At 24.2% G+C, this 21,652-nt stretch overlaps 4 protein-coding genes across 4 annotated transcripts; all 4 read left to right on the forward strand.

The window, feature by feature from the left end:
• Positions 1 to 217: 217 nt before the first annotated feature.
• OCT59_015465 (uncharacterized protein) lies at positions 218 to 1,618 on the forward strand (the record flags this gene model as incomplete). Its single annotated transcript, XM_066140026.1, has 6 exons — positions 218 to 335; positions 572 to 588; positions 646 to 816; positions 875 to 1,026; positions 1,161 to 1,245; positions 1,322 to 1,618. 6 exons carry the CDS (start codon positions 218 to 220, stop codon positions 1,616 to 1,618), a joined length of 840 nt encoding a protein of 279 aa, XP_066002847.1.
• Positions 1,619 to 10,107: 8,489 nt separating this feature from the next.
• On the forward strand, positions 10,108 to 10,587 carry OCT59_015466 (uncharacterized protein; the record flags this gene model as incomplete). The annotated part of the gene is made up of 1 exon (XM_025331781.2): positions 10,108 to 10,587. One exon carries the CDS (start codon positions 10,108 to 10,110, stop codon positions 10,585 to 10,587), a length of 480 nt encoding a protein of 159 aa, XP_025182585.1.
• Positions 10,588 to 13,564: 2,977 nt separating this feature from the next.
• OCT59_015467 (uncharacterized protein) lies at positions 13,565 to 15,592 on the forward strand. The gene is made up of 2 exons (XM_025315561.2): positions 13,565 to 13,938; positions 14,036 to 15,592. The coding sequence occupies exons 1-2, from the start codon at positions 13,661 to 13,663 to the stop codon at positions 15,186 to 15,188; spliced, it is 1,431 nt and encodes a 476-aa protein (XP_025182584.2). The 5' UTR covers positions 13,565 to 13,660; the 3' UTR covers positions 15,189 to 15,592.
• An 850-nt stretch (positions 15,593 to 16,442) lies between these two features.
• OCT59_015468 (uncharacterized protein) lies at positions 16,443 to 17,502 on the forward strand (the record flags this gene model as incomplete). The annotated part of the gene is made up of 2 exons (XM_066140027.1): positions 16,443 to 16,912; positions 17,073 to 17,502. 2 exons carry the CDS (start codon positions 16,443 to 16,445, stop codon positions 17,500 to 17,502), a joined length of 900 nt encoding a protein of 299 aa, XP_066002848.1.
• Between the last annotated feature and the right edge of the window lie 4,150 nt (positions 17,503 to 21,652).

Below are 21,652 nucleotides of genomic sequence, written 5' to 3' on the forward strand. Positions count from 1 at the left end.
TTGCCTCCTTTTTCTGAATTTCTGATTCATGTATTTCCCCCTTTTTCCTCATCCTTTTCGAATTTTCTAGTTCACCTTTTTCTCATATATTTCCTCTTTTTTCTCATATATTTCCTCTTTTTTCTCATATATTTCCTCTTTTTTCTCATATATTTCCTCTTTTTTCTCATATATTTCCTCCTTTTTCTCATATTTTCGTTTCAAATTTATTATCATAATGGCTACAAAGCGTGGCGAGAAACGAAGAATTGACGATAATGAAAGATTTTCAAAACGTAGTACTGAGGGTAGCGAAGCTGAGAAGCGAGTGAGAATATCCGATGATAGTGTTGATGGTATATATGACATAATATGTATCATATTCTTTATAAAAGAAATTATATAATATATAGTTAAATTATATTTTATTGTTAAAGTTAATAAAAAAACAATAGAAAAACTATTAAGAACCAATTCGCAGATAATTTCTAAGCTTGAAGTTCTTATCACCGGACAAAAAAATCTCGAAACCCGTCTCGAAAGATAGAAAAAAAGCTCAACGATAATAACAAAAATAATAATAATACAATAGATCCGGAGTATGTAAAGGTAATAAAGATGAATATTATTTAATGTAAACCTGAAATGCTAACCTCGTTTGATTAGGAGCTCGTTAAGAAGGTGTCGAAAATTTTATTTGAAAATTTTGTTTATCCTTCGCAAGACGAGTACAAACTCGCTACCGAAAAATATTTAAAAGACGAAAATCCGGAATTTATGCGCCAGTTCAAAAAAAATCAATGGATTATTTTTTTCGAAAAAAAAATTGCCCCGACTGTAAGTTAAAGCAATTATGAATTTTATTAAATTTCATACTAACATTTTTTTTTAATAGTTAGTACAACAACATAGAAGCATACGAGGGACGTTCACGTCTAGAGTTAAAGACGTTATGTATTCTGTTTTCGAAGCGACTGGGCATAAATTACCGTCTATTAACACTCAGGCTAGTCCGTCAAAGATTCAGGAATGGAAGATAAGGCGGAGGTGAAAAGATGTTACAACAACCTATTTAAAAAGGTTAAAGATGGGCAACCTATGACATATATGTCGCTGATAATTGATAAGTTGCGAAAAGAAAATAAAAATCCCTCAAAAACACAAATAGCGTATGCGATTAGCATATGTGAAACGTACTTAAATCCTAATAATCAAAACATTCAAATGAGCGAAAGTATAATGAAGTCGAAGATAATCAACAACTTAGTAAGTTTTTAATTTACAATTTGCAAAATGTGAATTATTTGAATTACAGTTTATTTATTTATTTATTGATTTTTAGCAAAAGTTGGAAAATAGGGATAAATTTACACATTCGGACGATGATTCTCATGATGGTAATGATGTAGACGATGGTAATGATAGAGCAGCTGACGATAGAGCAGGTGCGGCTGATGATGGTGTGACTAACGATGGTAGGCCTAACGATGGTGCGGCCAACGATGGTGCGGCCAACGATGGTGCGGCCAATGATGGCATAGCTGACGATGATATACTTTCTATTGACTCTTATAACACGGAGGAGAAAGGTCGGTATGTAAATAGTTTATTAGAGAATTATGGGTTGCATAAAAAATAAATATTATTTTTTATATATATCACACGTAATAGCATTTTTTTTACCATAATTAATATAGTTTTAATAAATAAAATGGTTATTAATTCTTAACAACACGGGTGTGACATAAATAAATCGTGGCTGAAATTTGTGTTCAATTTGTGTTCAATTTGTGTTGATAATTCTGGTAAAATTTTGTTAATTTTGGCCAAATTTCGTTAAATTTGTTAAATTTGTGTTGAATTTGTGTTGATAATTTTTAATTTATCACGAGGGGATAATATTTAGTAATTGTGCATATACAATTTCTGTGATTTTTTAAAATGCGGATTTCCGTAATTTTACGATATCGTATTTTTTGGCCAATCAAATTAGGCTGATCCTTACATGTGATTTAATCATTTAATCATTTAATCATGCACGCATTTTTGTCTTATTTATTTTTGTTTCTTATTTCTTTATTCTTTTGTTCAATATTTTTAATTTTTTTGTCTCTTCTTTCTATTATTTCTTTAATTATATACAATATATTTACATATATTTCATAATTTATTGCTTTGCAGGTATAGAAATATTTGTTTATTAATACTAATTATTTTCATTTTTTTTTACCTCTTTGTTATTTTGTATCGTAATACTAACAATAATATCCATGTTTCCTTTATTCCTTTTTACTTGTACTTTAATACTAACGATACTAACAATACTAACAACATGTTTATTTTTTCCTTTCTCTTTATTTCTTTATTCTTTTGTTCAATTACTTTGCAGGTATAGAAATATTTATTTATTAATACTAATTATTTTAATATTAACGCGTTTTTTTACCTCTTTGTTACTTTATGTCGTAATACTAACAATACTATCTACGTTTCCTTTATTTCTTTTTACTTGTACTTTAATACTAACGATAATATCCATGTTTCTTTTACTCCTTTTACTGTTTCTTTAACTCTTTTTACCTTAATACTAACAATAATAACAATATTTCTTTTATCTTTATATCTAATACTAACGTTACTATAGCTGTTTCTCTTCTTTTTACGTCTAATAATATTGTTACTCTACTCTTTCTTTTTTTTACTTTTATGTATTCTGTATATATTAATAAATACTTGTAATTTTTTATGATTATATCTAATAAAACATACATTATATAAACTTATAGTACAGAAAATGAAGTATTATTTATCGAAATATTTTGAAATATTACGAAATATTAAGTTGTGTAAAATCACAGAATATTACGAATCGTCAAATTATGGAACATTACGCATCATAGAATTTTGAAATATTTTAAAAAGTTGCGAAGTATTACGCAGTAAAATTACGGAATATTACGAATCGTAAAATTACGAAGCCTTGCATACAGTAATATTTCGAAATATTTTAAAAAGTTACAAAATATTACGCTTACGCAAACTTGCGGCGGGTCTGAAAACTTACGAAATATTATGTAAAATTACGAAATATTGCGAACTGCAAAATTACGGAATATTACAAATCGTAAAATTACGAAGCTTTGCATATCGTAATATTTCGAAATATTTTAAAAAGTTACAAAATATTACGCTTACACAAACTTGCGGCGGGTCTGGAAGCTTACGAAATATTATGATGTGTAAACTTGCGCAACTTTTCGCACTATATAATTTCCTGATGTAAAGTCTTCTTACAATCTATTTTGCAATATTCAGAAATAAGCAGTACATCAGGTCGATTGTAATGAACTGAACTGGATTGAAATATGGTAGACGCAATAATTTAGACCATCTAACTTCAGTCTGCTTTACAAATCACTTACTTGCTACATCCAAATTACAGCAGAATCCCACCTACTACTAAGATATGTTACTGGTAGAAATTTCACTTTCATATGAAATCTTACCTTAAGATTTGCTTAAATTCTATTGGTTAATTGACTAAAAAGGAAAAAAATCATAATAATGTAACATAAAATTTCCTTTTATAGTAGGATCTTTAAAGAGTTTTATATATAACCTATTTTAATAGTAGGCGGAATTCTATTACAGCATTTTCATCTTATAGTATTTTGATAATGTTGAATTGAATCATGGCAAATAAACCATTCGTCCATTTTATTTATCTCAGCAAAATTATACTGCCAGTTTTTATAATTTACCTTTTTTTTGTATCGGTGATCAGGGTGAAAGGTGAGAAATTTTAAGTTTTTTTCAAAAAATTTACATTAAATTAGGGCATGCCAGAAATTACGTGATTTAGTAAGTAAGTAGGGGTCAAGCCCTACAATCGGTAATTGTATATTTTTTATAATAAATAATATATAATTTGTTTATTAAGAAGCTTTTTTTGAAATTATTTTACCATCTAAAAGTCCAATTTTAATGAATTTTTTTGTTTTATAAAGTATAAAGAGGGCTATAAAATAAAAAAAGTTTATGCAAATTGAATTATTGAATAGTAAAATAATTGTATTATAATATTTATATAATATATAGCAATTTATTTATTAATAAGCTTTTTTGCAATTATTTCACCATCTAGCAGTTCAATTTCAATAAATTTTTTTTATTTTATAAACATAAATGGACTACAAAACAACTGCAAATTGGATTATTAGATAGCAAACTAATTGTATTATAATATATATATATTAATATAATATATTATATATTATATATATTTTTTTAGCCAATCAGAATTCAATCACATAGTAGATAGAGGGGGTCAGGTCTTTAATTGAGCATAATCATGTGATTTCTAGCACATTCCTTAGCATAATATCTTTAATACTTAGATAATTTTATGCATAATTTACATATAAACTTTTTTTTAAAAAAAAAATTTATTATTTTTTTTTATATTATTTACTCCTTAAAATTGAAATTATATGGTCACATATTTTCTAAAATCTAAAATCCAAAATCCAAAATATAATTCTGGCTGAAGTTAACATAATTTCAGTTAAATATGTAATTTCAACAAAAATCATCATTTTAATTAAAATAAAATACAAATCATTTCTTTTTTAGTAATAATCATTTCATAAAAATTGATTTTAAAGAAATTAATTATTTCTTTTTTTATCTATATTGTAAGTATCATTTTTGATTTTTGTGTCAGTTTCTTAAACATGAATAATAATATTTTATAAGTTTCTCTTTAAATATAAATTACATGATTGTAAAATTATGGATTACTATGCAATTTAATTTTAATTAGTAATATTTATTCAATTATAATTTAAATAGGAAATAAAATTTGTGCGCACCCGCGCATGTGCGCACCCCTCCATTTTTGGTAATTTTTATATAGTAAATTTGTCGATCATTAATTATCACGTGATTTTAGTAAAATCCCGATTTTTTTAAATATTCATGCCGCAACTCTCACGTACATATTATAGAGCCTTAAAAATTTATTTACTATGCGTAATTTTGCCTATTCTACAACTTTACTTAATGAGCCATGAAGGGTTTAGAATGTCATTTTTGACTTTTATATATAATATATCCATGGGGGTGCGCACGTGCGCAGGTGCGCACAAATTTTAAACCCATTTAAATAAATGCTAATAATAATAAATAATTATAAAATATTTAAGCTAGTGTTACTATCTGAAATTTATTTAATAATAAAATTAAAAAATCTAAAATTCAAAAATTTTATTTTTAATGAAAAAATTAGTAAATCTGAAATTTTTTTTAAATTATAATTAGTTTTGAAAAAGCATAAAAATAGTTTAGGCAATTGATTTATTATAAAAATAGTTTTGGATTAAATTTTAATTAAACAAAAATTTTGAAAAAAATAGTTTTAGCAAATATTTCTTAATTTAATCATTTAATAAATACATTTAATAAATATAAAAATAAATTCAAAAATAAATAGGTTGCTATTAAATTATAATTCAACTTAAGTTTTAATATTAAATATTAGTCAATTTAAATTTAAATAAGGGTAGTGACATTTATTACGTAATATTCATTTACTATAAGCTTATACCCACCTACTCCCATGTAATATGAAAAATCTTACGTTATACTTATATGTTATATAACCTTTAAATACCTTCACATCCCCTAAAATATTACGTAATAAATGTTATTACCCTAATAGTTGAATAACTAGTCTAAATATAAATAATTGACATCTGAATTATGCCAAAAAATTTGACCTTAATTTGATTTAGATTAGATTATTATTCATCTAATTAAATTCAAGTTGAATTATTCTTGTTTAAATACATTTCAAAATACTTTTTTATATTTTTTTTAACTAATTTCATTAATTTTTATTGCTGTATTTGGAAAATTAATTTTTTTTACTAAAAATTTTACAATTATTATATAAATAAAATCTTTTTAATATTTAATTAAAGTTAATTCACCTATTTTAAATCTATTACTAATCACCTATAGATTTAAAATATTTTTTAATAATAAAAAACTGTAATAATACTCCAATGTTTTGTTCTTGTGTATATTAGATCTTATAATTTATTTTTTTAAAAGTAGAATTATTTCATAATATAATTATTCAAATGTAGATTTAATTAATTTAAAATATTTTTTAAATTTAAAATTCAATATTATATTATTATCTGAGAGGCATCAATGATTATGTATAAATAGTTTAGTAATAGTCTAACAAAGTATAATCTTATCACCTATTTTCTTTCTTTCATTAATTAGCTTATAGAATTGATATATATGAATATAATTTTATTGCGTATATAAATAATAATGAAATAAATTTCATATTTGATATTGCATATAAAATACTATCAGATAACTATAAAATTTTGCTTTATATGATTCTATGGAATATCGGATATATTTAATTAAACTAATATTAAGAAATTGTCCTATTTTTTTAAATTGATACATTTATTAATTTTTATGTTATGAATACAATAAACTTATAGGTAAAATATTGGAATTTTTCTCTTCTTTAAAGATTCTTCAAGTTTATTATATTTAATAAATATAATTATTATTAAAATAATTATTAAAATTTCAGTTTTATTACTTATTACTAAAAAAAATTATATTTTATTTATTAAAAGTTATAATAGTAAATCTTAATTTTAATATAACACCAATTTTATGTAAATCAAAGATTAAACTATTAATCTTAATTTCAATCTAATTTTAATTTTAATCTTAATTTCAATTATGGAGTTTGTAAAGATATTTAATATAAATAATAATTTGAATAATATTGAATATAAAAAAATAGTTAAATAATTTTAAGAAGATTTAAATAATATTTAAATAAATATTAAATACATTATAAGTTCTTTATTTTTTTGCATAAAAAATAAACAAATTTTTAACAATTAATAATACTTTATAAACTTAAAGTTTAAAAATTGTTCAAGTATATATAAAATCTATTTTAAAAAAAGAAAATTAATAAAAGATCATATATTTGTACAAATAATAGAAAACAAAAAAAACTATAATTACTATTATAAAAAAATATGGTTTTTTTATATTTATACTCATAAAAATTAAATTACAAATGGTTTTTAATTTATTAAACAATTTTAACTAAATAAAAAAAGTAATTTTATCTAAAATAGTGAAAATTAGTAAAAAAGAATTTGAAAATTAGTACTATATAAAAATATAAATATTATATTTAAACTTAACAACTTATTGGTTATATTAAAATAATTTTAAATAAAATGGCCAAGTTTTCATATTAATATTTTTGTTTTGAATACTTTTAAAAAATATTTATCATTATTTTTTAAAGAAAATTGTATGTAATTATATATATATTATATAATTTATATAAATTATTAATAATTTTGCCATAATTTTTTTAGTGTTTAAAAGTAAATTTTTAACCAAAAATTATAAAAGTTATGATATTTGCAAATAATTGTGTGTAAAAAATTACATATTTTGATTGGCACAATTCAAAATACTAAATACAAATAAATCTCATATATATCATTACGTCATTTTATTTTATAATAACTTATCAGTTATAAGATTAGATTGATGATTTACAATTGATGCACCCCTATCTTGTGAAAACAAATGGTGAGAAAAAAAAATTTATAATTTGCATACATTAAAATAATTTGCATAAAAAAAACCCAAAAAAGATTTGATTTTTTTACCATTTGAATTTAAAAGAATCAGGCAGAATATGGTGAATTTATAGATCCGGGATCAAACCATATCAAGTAAATATCAAGTGTAGATAAATTCTCACGCGTAAAAAATGTTAATGACACTAAAAAGAAACGTATAAGAACAATGTTTAAGACAAAAAAAAAAAAAAAAAATTAACGGGACCCTTCACTAAAATCGATCAGAATTTCGAATGGAGTACTTTGAAATACTTTTGAAATAATAATATTAATATACTAAAAAAAAAATAAATAACGAAGAATTATTGGCTATTTTAGATATGTGGGATAAATAAATTTTTAATATTGTTGGGAAAAAAAAAATCCAATGAAAATTTCACCACAAACAATTTCTGTAATAGGATAATAGATTACGCCGAATTTACCGAATATATTCTTTTAGAACTTGAAGTATTGTTTTTAAGTTTCAACTTACTGTTTAAGGTTCAATATAAACCTTATAAACCTTTTATTATTATAAAAAAACACAAAATCAATCAAAAGTACCAACTTTCGGTCATACCGAAATCCGAACATATTTTTAAATAATAATAAGAATTAATAATTTTATTATTGTTAATATTATTTAATAATAAATTTTTATGATCATTACCAGATTTCTGAAACAATTTAAACTTTCCAAATTAGTAAAGTGATTTATAAAATCGAGTTCGTTTATTAAGAGGAAACCTTTATTTGCCACGTTTAAATGCACATTATATAAATAACTTTACAATATGTGAATAATATTTACATTAGGGTTACCATAATCTGTAATCTGCTGCTGTGAAACTTACAAAATAGGGTTCATTCATTATTCTATTAACCACATTGATTTCTTTAAATGGTTAGATTAAAAAAGATAAGCCATTAAGTAAGGGAATAAACCGGAAAAATGGTAAAGTATATATCTAGAGAAATTCTATGGTTCAGGGGTAAGAGATATCATCGTAAGGTTCAGGAGCTTTTTGGCGAAAGGTATAAATAAATAAATTGATTATTTATATACTTAATTTGTCAACAAAGTATTTTTTTTTTACTCAAAAAATTTGAGAAATTTCTGATTGGTTAAAGAATTATTTTACCGTTTGTTAAAGAATTAAAAATTGTCCCTTGAAAGTTTAAAAAATCAATATTTAATGTATAATACCTTATTTAACAAGAATAGAGTCAATGGACAGTCGAATTTCATGTGGTTCCTCATTTACTTTATCTAGTTCAATTGATTCCTTTTCGCAAGAGAATATACAAGTTCAAAATCCTGTTAAAATAACCATGAATATTCAGTCATTTTAATTAAAAAGGTAAATGTTTAAATGAGCCCCAGTTTAATATGATTTTTTAAAAATGGAACAATATTTATTTGAAACTAAGTATAATAATCATTTTTTTTTTTATGTCTCTAAAAAAATTAAAGAAAAAACTTAACATTTTAGGTAGAATTAAATGTAAATCTGGAAAAAAAAAAATGAAACAAAATTGGCGCTCATAATAACGCTTTTTAAAATAATAAATAATAGGGAAATAATAATAATTTTTTTTTTTATTTTACTATGGTTACTATAAATCTAGTAAAATTGATCAATTAGATAATGTACAAGTTTGGATTAGATTTACCAATAATTAATTTATTGAAAGGAAAGATTTGTTTAAATTTCTTAAGAAAAAAAAAAATTTTTTTTTTTTTTTTGAAGTTTCAAAATTTGAAACTTAAAGATAAAAATTTGTGCGTTTTATAAAGACATTTTTGGATTGTTTCACGATTTTTTCTTTTCATATCTTTCATATCATTAACAACTGCTTTAATCGACAACTTTAAAAAAAAATCATTACATACACATTGATTCACTCACAACAATGTTTAAGCGTGTGGTGATACTATTGTTTTGTTATAAATTCCATCGATGACGTTTCCAATGCATGTGGCATGTGCATGTATTCAAAATAGATAAAAAAATTCAGTGAAACGCGACAGAATATCATTTTTTTATTATCTAATATATTTGACAATCTACACGAAATCAAGGAGAACTTAATGGAAACGTAGGAGCTCAAGTATATAAATATATGTATATTTTATAAAATGTTATCGCGGTTTTAATTAATATATGAATGAATACTTTATACTTTGTTGGGAAGAATGAATTTTCTTTGTAATAATTTTTTGATTCATAATAGCTTCGGTGATATATATAAAGGCTTGGAATACGAGGGAAATAATTTCAAAAAATTCAAAAAAAAAAATAAAAAAATAAATTAAAATAAAAATTCGAATTCACTTAATTCCCTTCTCAAAATTTTAATAAAGTTTGAAACTTTATTATATTTATTTCGTAACTTTTCGTAAAAAACTTCTTTTATACCTTAATCATAATATATCATGGCCACAATCATTCCTAGCGAAGATCACTATTATGCAATAAATTATACTCCTGTAGATTTTATCGAAGGTGTACCAGCGACATATTTTCTATTCAGTTTACGTGAACAAGGAGAACTTCATTTTAATAATTTTGATACAGCTGATGCTGAGCTTCGTGTTGAAGGACTTACTACTCCATTCTGGGTACATAAAGATTATTTAATATTGCAATCTCCTTTTTTCCGTGAAATATTTAGGGAAGCTTCACAATCCTCTGATGACTCTTTAATTGTTATTAATCTCCCTTCTCCTGAAACTTTTGCTCCTTTATTGGAATATTTATATACTGGTAATGATGAAAAATGGTACGATACGATGGATAGGAATAATTATTATGATGTTTGGTTGAATGTTGACTTTTTGGGTCTTGGGAAAGAGGCTAGAGCTATTTGTTTTGCTTATTATCAAAATGAGATTTTAGAATCTGAAGAAACTTAGATAAAAATTACTATATAAAACTTTTGGCAAAAAAAATTATGAATACTAAAATTCGGCTTATAAATTTTTTATTTCTTAAAAAAAATCGTCAATCGGCAAAACTCCTCGAATTAATTAACAAAAAATTTTAACAACAATCGTTTCTTACAAATTGGCAATCTCGTATTTTTTTTTTCTTCTTTCGTTATTTTTTTTCTTTATTTTTCGATTATTAAATTTATTTTCATTCGCGTATCATTTTTTTTTTCATTTTTCACATTTCGATTCGACATTATTTATTTATTTTCTCATTGTTCGATTCATTTTAATTTCTTCACGTGTCTCATCCATTCATTTTTTACATCAATATTTATATTTATTTTTGTTTTTTTCCCAAATAATAAATAAAAAAATAAAAAAATTACATTCTCAATATCTCAATATCCAGTGTTAGTAAATCACGTGTTGTACACGTGCTCGTTCTTATTGGACAAAGATATAAAGATATGTAGATGTAAAGTTGCATCAATGAAAAACATTTTATATCTTCTCTTACAAGTATTTAATATTACATACATCTTACATACATTTCTTGATATTATCTTTCAGGGATAAAATAACTATTATACTATAAAATTATGAAATGTCGGATATTACTGAAAATATTTCAATTCAATTCTCGTTTCAGTCGTTTATTATTCATAAAAATATCACAATATGAAAATTCTTTAAAAATACATTTTAGGTTAAATTAATTTACGAATTAAATATACAAATACAAAAAAAGTTATTAGTAAAAGAGTACTTTTATATTTTATATTATTATTATTATTGCATGTAATTTTATAATTTAATAACTCCGGTACATTTTTTATTATCTAGAATTATCTGGAAATTTTTTTTTTGTTGTTGTATATATATAGTTTTATTCGTACCCCTCTTGTCATACTCACATACTTTTCTGTTGATGATTGGTTCCCATACTTTTTTTATTTTTCAAATAAATTTTTGACCAATAATATTTTGTTTGCAACTTAAACTGGTTTAGTTAATCTTTCAACATTATATAATTTCCCGTGATGTAATTATTTGTGCTTGCTGAAAAAATTTTATGTCGTACGAAAAGAACATAATGTAAATCACGAATTTTTTTGAACGGTTAATGGTAATAAATGACTTAACATAGTAAATATGTGTATATACTATATATGCATATTATATATTCTTTTTATTCGCGTTAAAAAAAAAAAGAGATTTTAGTAGAAAATTCATCATTGTTGAATATTAGATTATTCTTTTTTTTTTTGCCCATCTGTTTTTTTTTGTCTTTTTTTTTTAAAAAAAAAAAGAAATCGGCAAGTTTCGTAATAAAAAAAAACAAACAAACCGAAAATATTCTTCTTTGAATCTTTCTGACAAAAAAAAAATCACACGAGAGTTCTTTGTTAAAAAGATGCTTTTTTTATATATAAACATCACATTTTTTTTATATAAAAAAACAATAGACTTTAATATAATAAAGAAAAAACTTTAAATCCTAATTCTGAAAACAATAGCAAAATTTAAGTTCTTTTATGTACGGGTTAACTTGGCTTAACTTGTACATTTGTGGCGTCCTTATTATTAAAAAATATTTCAATTATATAAAAATATCAGGTTATATAAATTGTTTCAATTGTTTGCAAATAAAGGAGTTTACAAATATTACAAATATTTGAAATGAAAAATATTTGATGATAAGGGAATTTTTTTTTTTCAATCGGTTAAAAGCTAATCATTGTTTCCGATATTTCGGCTACTAATAGGAATGGGAATTTTAAAAAGGCCAAAAAATCTTCATAACAATGTATTGAGTTCAACTGATTATGTGGCGCAGAAATTTCTTTTAAAAAAAATATAATGAATATAATATAATGGATTCTTTATTATAATAATAACATTTTTTTTTTTTATATGATATCATAATTTAATCATAATTTTAAATTTCATTACGTAACACAAACGTTTAAACCCTTTTTTTAAAAAATGGTTTTTTTTTTGTACAGTAGATTGATTATCTATATTGAAATATATCTTATCAAACTCAATTGTTTCGTGCATGCAATCGTGTAAACGTGTATGCGCTTTTATTTATAAATCTGAATATAATAGGAAGAAATGGATTCTTTTGGCAAAAAAGAAGAGTGTTACTAAACAAGCTTCCACGCAGTCGTCATTAATATGGAATAAAAAAATGCAAAGACGCATTGATGTAACAACTAATTCTCTTACTTTGAAAAAATGACTAAGTTCGATTGTTCAAATGGGTGATACAAAATGTACACGATCTGCACTCACGGACAAAGAGGTACCCCCAACAATTGTGCCATCATTTTTTTGCCATTTCAAGCCATTTTTTTATCACCTCTTTTTTTTTTAAAACTCCTTCTTTTACAGAAAATTCGAGGATTTCCATAATAGAATACTCACGATACTCACGATACTCACGATTTTTATGATCTCTGATTAACTTTACTTTAAATATATAATATTTACTTCAGTTAATATTATTTTTTTTATGCATAATGACTATTGTATTACCCATTTAATTGGCGTAAATTTCATATAACAATCAAGTTTTTTCTTTTTTCTTAAATAAATGGCTTAAAGAAAAGAACTATAGAATTATCATTGTTCTAAATATTTCTATATTAGTAATGACCTATATTTAAAGAATATTACAAATTACGTGTTTACTTGTTTGTAGAGGAACACTTCATAATAATGATGTTTACCTTATTAATCTCCGGTACAATATATTATTATTATTATTATTATTATTTAAATAACATAAACTGATTATTTTTTCGATGGCTGTGTTTTCTCCTAATTTTGGTATATCTTATTTTCGTTTCACAAAAAAAATTGCTTTTGTTGGATTTTTTCGTTCAGGGGGAAAAAGATTAAACAAGAAAAAAAATTCCTATAAATATACAGGTATTTTTTTCTTTTTCAAAAAGTTTTTTAAATTTTTTTTCGATTAAAATTAATCTGTAAATAAATAAATAAACAAATAATATATATATATACACACACTCAAATTATTTTAACAAAAATGCTAACATATAGTCGTCCAAGAATACCACACCAAAGATTGCCATCATTGATACACCATCGTCATCATGCATCACTTACAAACACTGATTATGATATGATAATTTATGTTGGAAATGAACCTTCAATTAGAACTTTCCATGCACACTCTGAAATTCTAAGAAATCAATCTTCTTATTTTCTTGCTGCATTATCAAGTAGATGGATACAACGTGAGAATGGTATGATAATCTTTCGTAAACCAAATATTTCTCCCGAAGTGTTTGAAGTCATTTTAAGGTAATTATTATTTTATATTATTATCATAATTTATTTAAATAATTTATTATATAATCTGATATAATTCAATCTTTATTAACATCATAAAATTTTCTAGTTTTTGTTATACCGGTCAAGCAAAATTACAAGATAAAGATGGCGCATTCGTGATCGAACTTTTGGTATCGGCCGATGAAATGATTCTCACTTCTTTAACTAGTTATATTCAAAAAAATTTTACCACCGCGCAATTATCATGGTTACAAGATAATTGTTTAGAAATAACTCAATTTGCCTTTCAATATCCATCATTTCAAGCTTTACAAAATGTTTGTTTAGAAACTATTTGTGATAATCCTTCAATATTATTTAAATCATCAAAATATTCTTCTTTTGAATCAACTATATTATTAGGTTTACTTCAACGTAATGAATTAAATATATATGAAGTGGAATTATGGGAACATATTATTAAATGGGGTATTAATCAAAATCCTAATGTTTCAAAAGATCCTAAATCATGGAGTGCACGTGATGTTAAGGCCGTTGAAAATTCCATAAAAGAATATATACCTTATATTAGATTTTATAATATGACTCAATCAGAATTTCAACGTTACGTTTGGCCTTATAAATGTCTTATTCCTATTGAGATATATGATTCTATAATGACTTACTTTTTAATGCCATTCAAGAGAGTTCAACGTTTGATACCACGAGGTAATGGTGCTCAATCTCGTTTAATTAATTGGGATCATTTAAAATACATTTGTGGATGGATTGATCAAAGTAATTCTTATCCTATCGATAAATTACCATATCGTTTTGAATTGTTAATGAGGGGTAGTAGGGATGGTTTTACTTCTGAATCTTTTCATAATTTATGTGATAATATTAAAGGTACCATCGTTATAATGAAAGTATCAGGTACTGATGAACTCTTGGGTGGTTATAATCCACTTACTTGGAATATTAATACTGATGGAAGTACAATGAATAGTTTTATATTTTCCTTTAAAAATGGACAATCTAATAATCCTTGCGTTAGTTATATACAAAGAAAATTTTTCAAAAATGCTATTTATAAATTAAATAGTGATATAGAAGTAATTAATTTTGGTAATGGTGATTTAAGATTAGATTGTAATTTTAATGAATCTTTCTCTTGTAGTGCTAGAAAAAATTCTTATGAATTTAATATAAGAGATGATTCATCAAGTTTTTGTGTTGAAAGTTTTGAAGTATTTAAAATTATTAATAGGAATGAATAATTTCAATTATTATAAAGGATTATTTTTTTTGTAATTATATAAGGTAATTAATACTGTATAAAAAAAAAAAGAAAATTAGATAGATCAAATCGAAAACTTTACTTACTTTACTTGATCGATTCAATTTTTATGACCGGACTAAATATTTATCTGTGTAATATTTTTTTTTTTTTCTTGGAATATATATATATATATATAGGATTTGAATAGGGGTTTGAACATTATTCTATTTAATATTATCTTTTTATTTTAATTTGTACATAGTTTATTTAAAATAGGTTAATATATTTTTTTTTATTATTTTTAATAATAAATCACTTTAATAATTCTGTTTTTTTTTCACTTAAAATATATAAGTATTAAAGTATTTAAAAGTATTAAAGTATAAAGCATTATTTTACCTTCAATTTCTTAATTCTGGCTGGGATTACAATTATACTTTAAAAACTGTTAATAAATTTTTTTTCCTTAAAATATATAAGTATTAAGTATTAAGTATTAAGTATAAAGCATTATTTTACCTTCAATTTCTTAATTCTGGCCGGAATTACAATTTAATAATAAAATACTAATAATTTTTTTTTTCTTAAAATATTAATTATAAAATATTATTAACCTTTCAATTTCTTAATTCTGGTTGGAATTACAATTTTTAAAAGAAAAAATCTTATTATTATTAGTTATATTATCATTAATCTTAATCATTGATCTTATTATTAAAATAATGTATTATATAATAAAAATTTTATAATAAATATTTATTTAGAATTAAAATGTTGTATAATTAAATTATTTATTTAAAAACTTTTGTTTAGATAGTATTTAATATGGTTTAATAAGGCCACTCCAATTAACAATTATGTTTAACAAAATCCCCCCCCTCAAAAATTTACATTTTATATAGATACTAGAAAAATGCAAAGTAAATATATATATATATTTTTTTTTTTTTTTTTTTTTTTTTTTTTTCCCCCCCGAATATTCAGTTTTTAAGTATAAATATTAATATTAAAATTTTTCACTATAAAATAAATATAAAAGTTCGATAAATTGATAAATTCACATGATCGCTAATGCATATCAATATTCAGAACATTTTTTATCCTTTATGCAATGTTGTGTTACCTGTTAAAGTAATATTACTGGTTCTTTGTTCGCAGATTTTTTTTCTTTCTTCGCTCAAGTTCTTTGTTTTCATTGTTATTTCTTTAAATAAACACGTACCTTTTTGAGTATAAAATTTTGTGTAAAATCATGAGATTATACCTGCTAGTTTCTGTATATCAAAACGGGAAACAAATTGTCAAATCTTCAGCAATAAGTATTGAACCCCCTGGACTTTTATCTGATCTTTTAAAGTTGGCTCTTTCTACTAATGATATACCAAACGTGAATATATCAGTTGACTTTCAAAAAGATAATTCAAAAGATTGGCATATAATATTAAAAGGAATTCAAGAGAACTTAGAAATATTAATTTTTTTAAAAGCTACACATATTAGATTCATATGGAATGATGATTATGATGATATCAATAATTCTCAAGCAGAAATTCACAAAAATGCCTTTAATATTTTAATGAGTAATGCTACAAATATTCATTTTCCTCTAGCACAAGGTTTAACCACCCGAAATAACCTTTTATATAATCACGTTATTGATCTTTTAAGAATCCAAAACTTGGGTGGTTTGGGAACGCTCACACAACTTCTGGAATACAGTTTGTATCCCGTTTGAGTAACCTTATCTGGTATATTGATCCACATCGCAGCAAGTTTATTCAACGATCATATCATTTTCCAAAATTTATAGAAGAATTACCAGAATATAAAGCAAGTTTATCTTATAATCAATACTACAATAATTCACATCATAAAAAAATAGAAATTCTTTGAAACGTCATGTAGAAGCTCTAGAAAATTCATTAATTCAACCGTGGGCAAGTGATAAAAAATGGGAACAATTTATCGATGAAGTTATTCAATTATGTGCGACATCAAAAAAGTATGTAGAATATTTAGATAATGTAAATAATAGGATGCGCATTATTCATAGCAGTAGTATACCTATACGAAATGGAATTGATCACATAAAAGTATTAGATATTAATAAAACTTCATCAATGAGTAATAAATATACCGATATTATTAATTTAATGCAAGATAAGGCTGAGTATGATCCTATCTGCATTGACGATCTTATTCCACATAATGTTTTTCAAGCTGCATATTTGGAAGAAATGGAACTTCCATTTAATATTACATTATATCGTTACTATAGTGGGAATTATATTGGTACTTTAAATTGGATTTGAAAAAGACCAGATACCGTTGAGTTATTTGATAAAACTAAAGAGTCACAATCTTTACTAAAAGCGCACGAGTCATTACCAAAATACAGTACACGGCAAATGAGAAAAAATGTGATTAATAAAGTAAGTTAAACTTTTTAAGTAAATCTTAACAAAATGTAATGCTTAAAATTTTTTTATATTGTATAGTATTCACTTTATACACGATTGTCACCTGCTATATTATGTACACTATATCAAGATCTTACTGGAAATGCGATAAGCAATTCAAATTTAATATCTCAAGAAGTACAAGAACGCATAAAATTGATGTATGAAACTCAAGATCCAAATATTGTATTTGATTTACGAAAAAATGGAGGATTTAAAGGAACTAAATTTGATGAATTTTAGAACGAAATGGATGCATATTTTAATGAAGTAAGTAATTTAATTAATAATCCAATTTAATATTAAAAGTATTAATATGAATATTTTGATTTTATTTAAAGATTGTTTTAGCAGTACATGATCGATGACATACCTCAAATTTGTATATGCCAGTTGCAATATCAATTCAAGAACTACGTGAAAGTATTACAGAACGCCTAAAAGCTAAGCATGATGAAGAAAAATTTTCAACAATTTCAGTTCCAAGCAGTGAGTGGATTAGACTCCAATTTTGGCCGAAAAACATCTATACAAAAACTGCTATACAATATTCTGGTCGATTTAACATTTCTTATAAAGTGCAAAGTAGACTTCTCTGAAAATCTCATCCTGATGCACATTATTGTGCTGCATTGTTTCGTTATACAAGGCTTTTTGTTATCAAATTTCGAAATTTCACCTGCTTTATATCTGCAGATGACAAACATAAAGTTCCAATCAGAGAAATAGTTGAAACATCAACAGGAGTTCGCAATAAAGCTACATTAGCATTTGCTGATATGGAGTTAACATCATGTGATCATAATTTTACAAAACTTTCAATAACACCATCTGTTTCATTATTATATAACATTCCTAAAGATATCAGCGAAAGTTTCTATCAAGGGCAAGTATATGTATCCTATAAGGACTCTGTTTTTTAACCTAGCTCAGCACTTAGGCATTCTGCTGAATGGTTAAAATGTTTACGTAAAAAATATACTATTTTGCCCGAAATGCTAGTTATTTATACTGATGGTGGCGCTGACCATCAAACTACATTTGGTTCTGTTCAACTTGCAATGATTTGTTTGTTTTTGGAAGGAGATTTTAATTTTTTAGCAGCAGTTCGAACAGCACCATATCATTCATGGTCAAATTCTGCAGAACGTATAATGTCAATTATAAATCTTGGATTACAAGGTGTAGCCTTAAAGAGAAGTGATATGAGTTCTGACTCTGAGAAAGTTTTTAAAAATTTGGGAACAATGGAAGAAATTCGAAATGCAGCATTATACAATCAAACTTTAAGCGAGAAAATGAAAATAGCTATCAAAGATACTCAAGAAATTTTACAAAATAGAACTACCCGATTGAAATTACATAATCAGAAATTTAAGTGTATTGACCCAGCTTATTTGATGTAAGTATTTTGATTTGTATTTACATGGATATATGAGTAATACGTGTTTAATTTTGCTATTTTATTGGGTAAAAATATAGATTTTAAAAAAGGTTAATCCTACCGTTACTCAAAATAATACTTCAAAAAATAAACTTCGTACTTGTGTTGATTTACAAAAATTTATTAAATCTCATTGTTTAGTTTGAGAATATTCATTCCAGGTATGATTTTACATTATAGATTATTTATTTTCTTTGAAATTATTACTTTTACTTATATTGGCTATTTTAAGATCAAAAAGTGCGGAAAAAATGAATGTGTTATTTGTGGTTCTATTCGATTACCACAGGAGATTTTTAATCAATTACACTTTATACCAGACCCACAAATTTCAAGTGGTATGGTAATTTTATATTTTTTAACAATTTTGGTTTTTCTTATTTATCAAAATTTAATTTAGATCCCGATCACTATCAAAATTTCAATTCACTATACGGACGTAATACTACTGAAATTGACCTTCCAAGTAAAAAAAATAACCTTGTATGTCAAGAGCTTGCACCAAATGGAATGTTAGTTGTTGCAAGGGTTCGTGATTTTGCTCTTTGTACATCTTGCACAAAATTACGCTGCATCTTCAGTAAATATGTATTAAGAGAATCCGATAGTGAAATATTGCAAACAGCTATGGAAACGTTTGCATATACATGTGGTTCGCCTATTGTTCCAGAAAATCATCCTTTATATAATAAGGTGTTTGTTGGAATGAATTTGACTTGTGATTCACCAATTGAGCAGACTTATTATTTATGTAGAATTGAACATTCACAAGTTTGTTACTATTGTGGCGAGGAGGATAATCTTATCAACCCATCACCAGAAGTTTTATCCCGATTTAGAATAGTATATCCTTTATGCGAGGTTTGTCAAGAAAATGGTGTAACTTTTTTTACAAAAGGTAAACTTCAAATGAAAAAAAAGCAATGTGTATAATTGAAAATAATACTAAAATATAAAATAAAGAATAGTTACTTTTTTACATTTAAAAAAAAATATAAAATCCCTCTTATTTTAAAAGTTTTTAATATTGTAAAAAAAATTAATATAATAAATACTCCCCCCTCAATTTTTACGCTCAATAATACTGTAAAAAAAATCTGTAATTTTTTTTTTGACCCCACCCCCCTCTTTTTTTTTAGAGAAGATTCTTGTTAAACATAATTGTTTATTAGAACGGCCTAATTACAAGAAAAATCTTTTTTTACTGTGATACAATAGGTTCTGTAGAATCCTTCATGTAGAAAGAGAGACTTTTGCTAAAAAAAATCATTTATATATACATATGTCTTACTCTTTAAGTATAATTTCCACCTAATAGTATATATGTGGGTATTTTTTTAATATGATAAGTAGTTCGTTAGTTAATTATATTAGGATCTTATTATATAGTTTTCTATATTTATGTATTTCTATACTTTTAACTCTTAATAAACTAGCAAATGTATTGTGATTAAAAAAAAAATATGGTTTAAAAAAAATATTTTTTTTTTAAAAAAAACTAAATTTTATTGTATAACAATATATATATATAAATATTTTTATTTATTTTATATAAAAGCAGAAAAGTAAACAATAAAAAATCCTACTAATTGAAATTTTTCACTTATTTTTATTTAAAAACAAACCTTTATTTATATTCTATAAAGTCCACTCATTAGTTCCTTATTCAGATAAATATAGATTATATAATAATAATTATTATTTTTTGGTAATCTGTATAACAAATTTTCATTTTTGGAAATTGTCTAAAGTAGAATAAATCACATGATTTAATATAATAAAATTTTTTATAAATTAAAATTAAATATAAATTTGAAAATTATAAATAAACTTATAAACATATTTTAGCCTATTCTACAAATTTATTTAAAGAAAAAAAGTAGATTTTTAAATATTATTTTTGATTTTACATTTGAACAACAGATTTTTGCTAGTGTTACAATCCATCTATCCAGGATTCTGCTTACAGTCAACTTCCTCTATAGTCACTCCCGTTATAGTCACATTCTACTATATAGTCACACCAGTTGAATGTTCAAAACACTTTATTATTAAAAATCTATCCTATATAGTCACAATCTATCTATAGTCACTATCACACCTATCCTCAAAAATCTTATATTAAAAAGAACCGTTTATAATCACAGTTATATAAAGAATATATTAAATAACTTGGCATTTAATAATCGTACAAAGATGTATCATAGCTTGTTAGAATCGTCTCACTGAGACGAATCGAATGGTGGTAGTTTTATCCTTTCCTATGCAAACAGTCTTGTGACTTTATCTTTTATTGATATTTTAAACTTCGAAAACATAATCGAACAGTATTACAAAAATAAGAAAATAAATGAATAAAAAATAAAAAGAGTAGCTTCACGACTCATACAAGTAAAGAAATCTAAACTAAAATAAATTAAAGCAAAGAAAAACTAAACTATTACAGAATCGCATACCCCAACTTTACCCGAAGGCCAGTGTGAGTCAACTATCCAACATCCAAAAATCCAGTCCGTTACCAGAAAGAGATCCTAAGAGGTTGAACTGTTAAGCGGCGCA

The sequence above is a fragment of the Rhizophagus irregularis genome, chromosome 23 (genome assembly GCF_026210795.1).
Source record: "Rhizophagus irregularis chromosome 23, complete sequence".
Taxonomy (NCBI): domain Eukaryota; kingdom Fungi; phylum Glomeromycota; class Glomeromycetes; order Glomerales; family Glomeraceae; genus Rhizophagus; species Rhizophagus irregularis.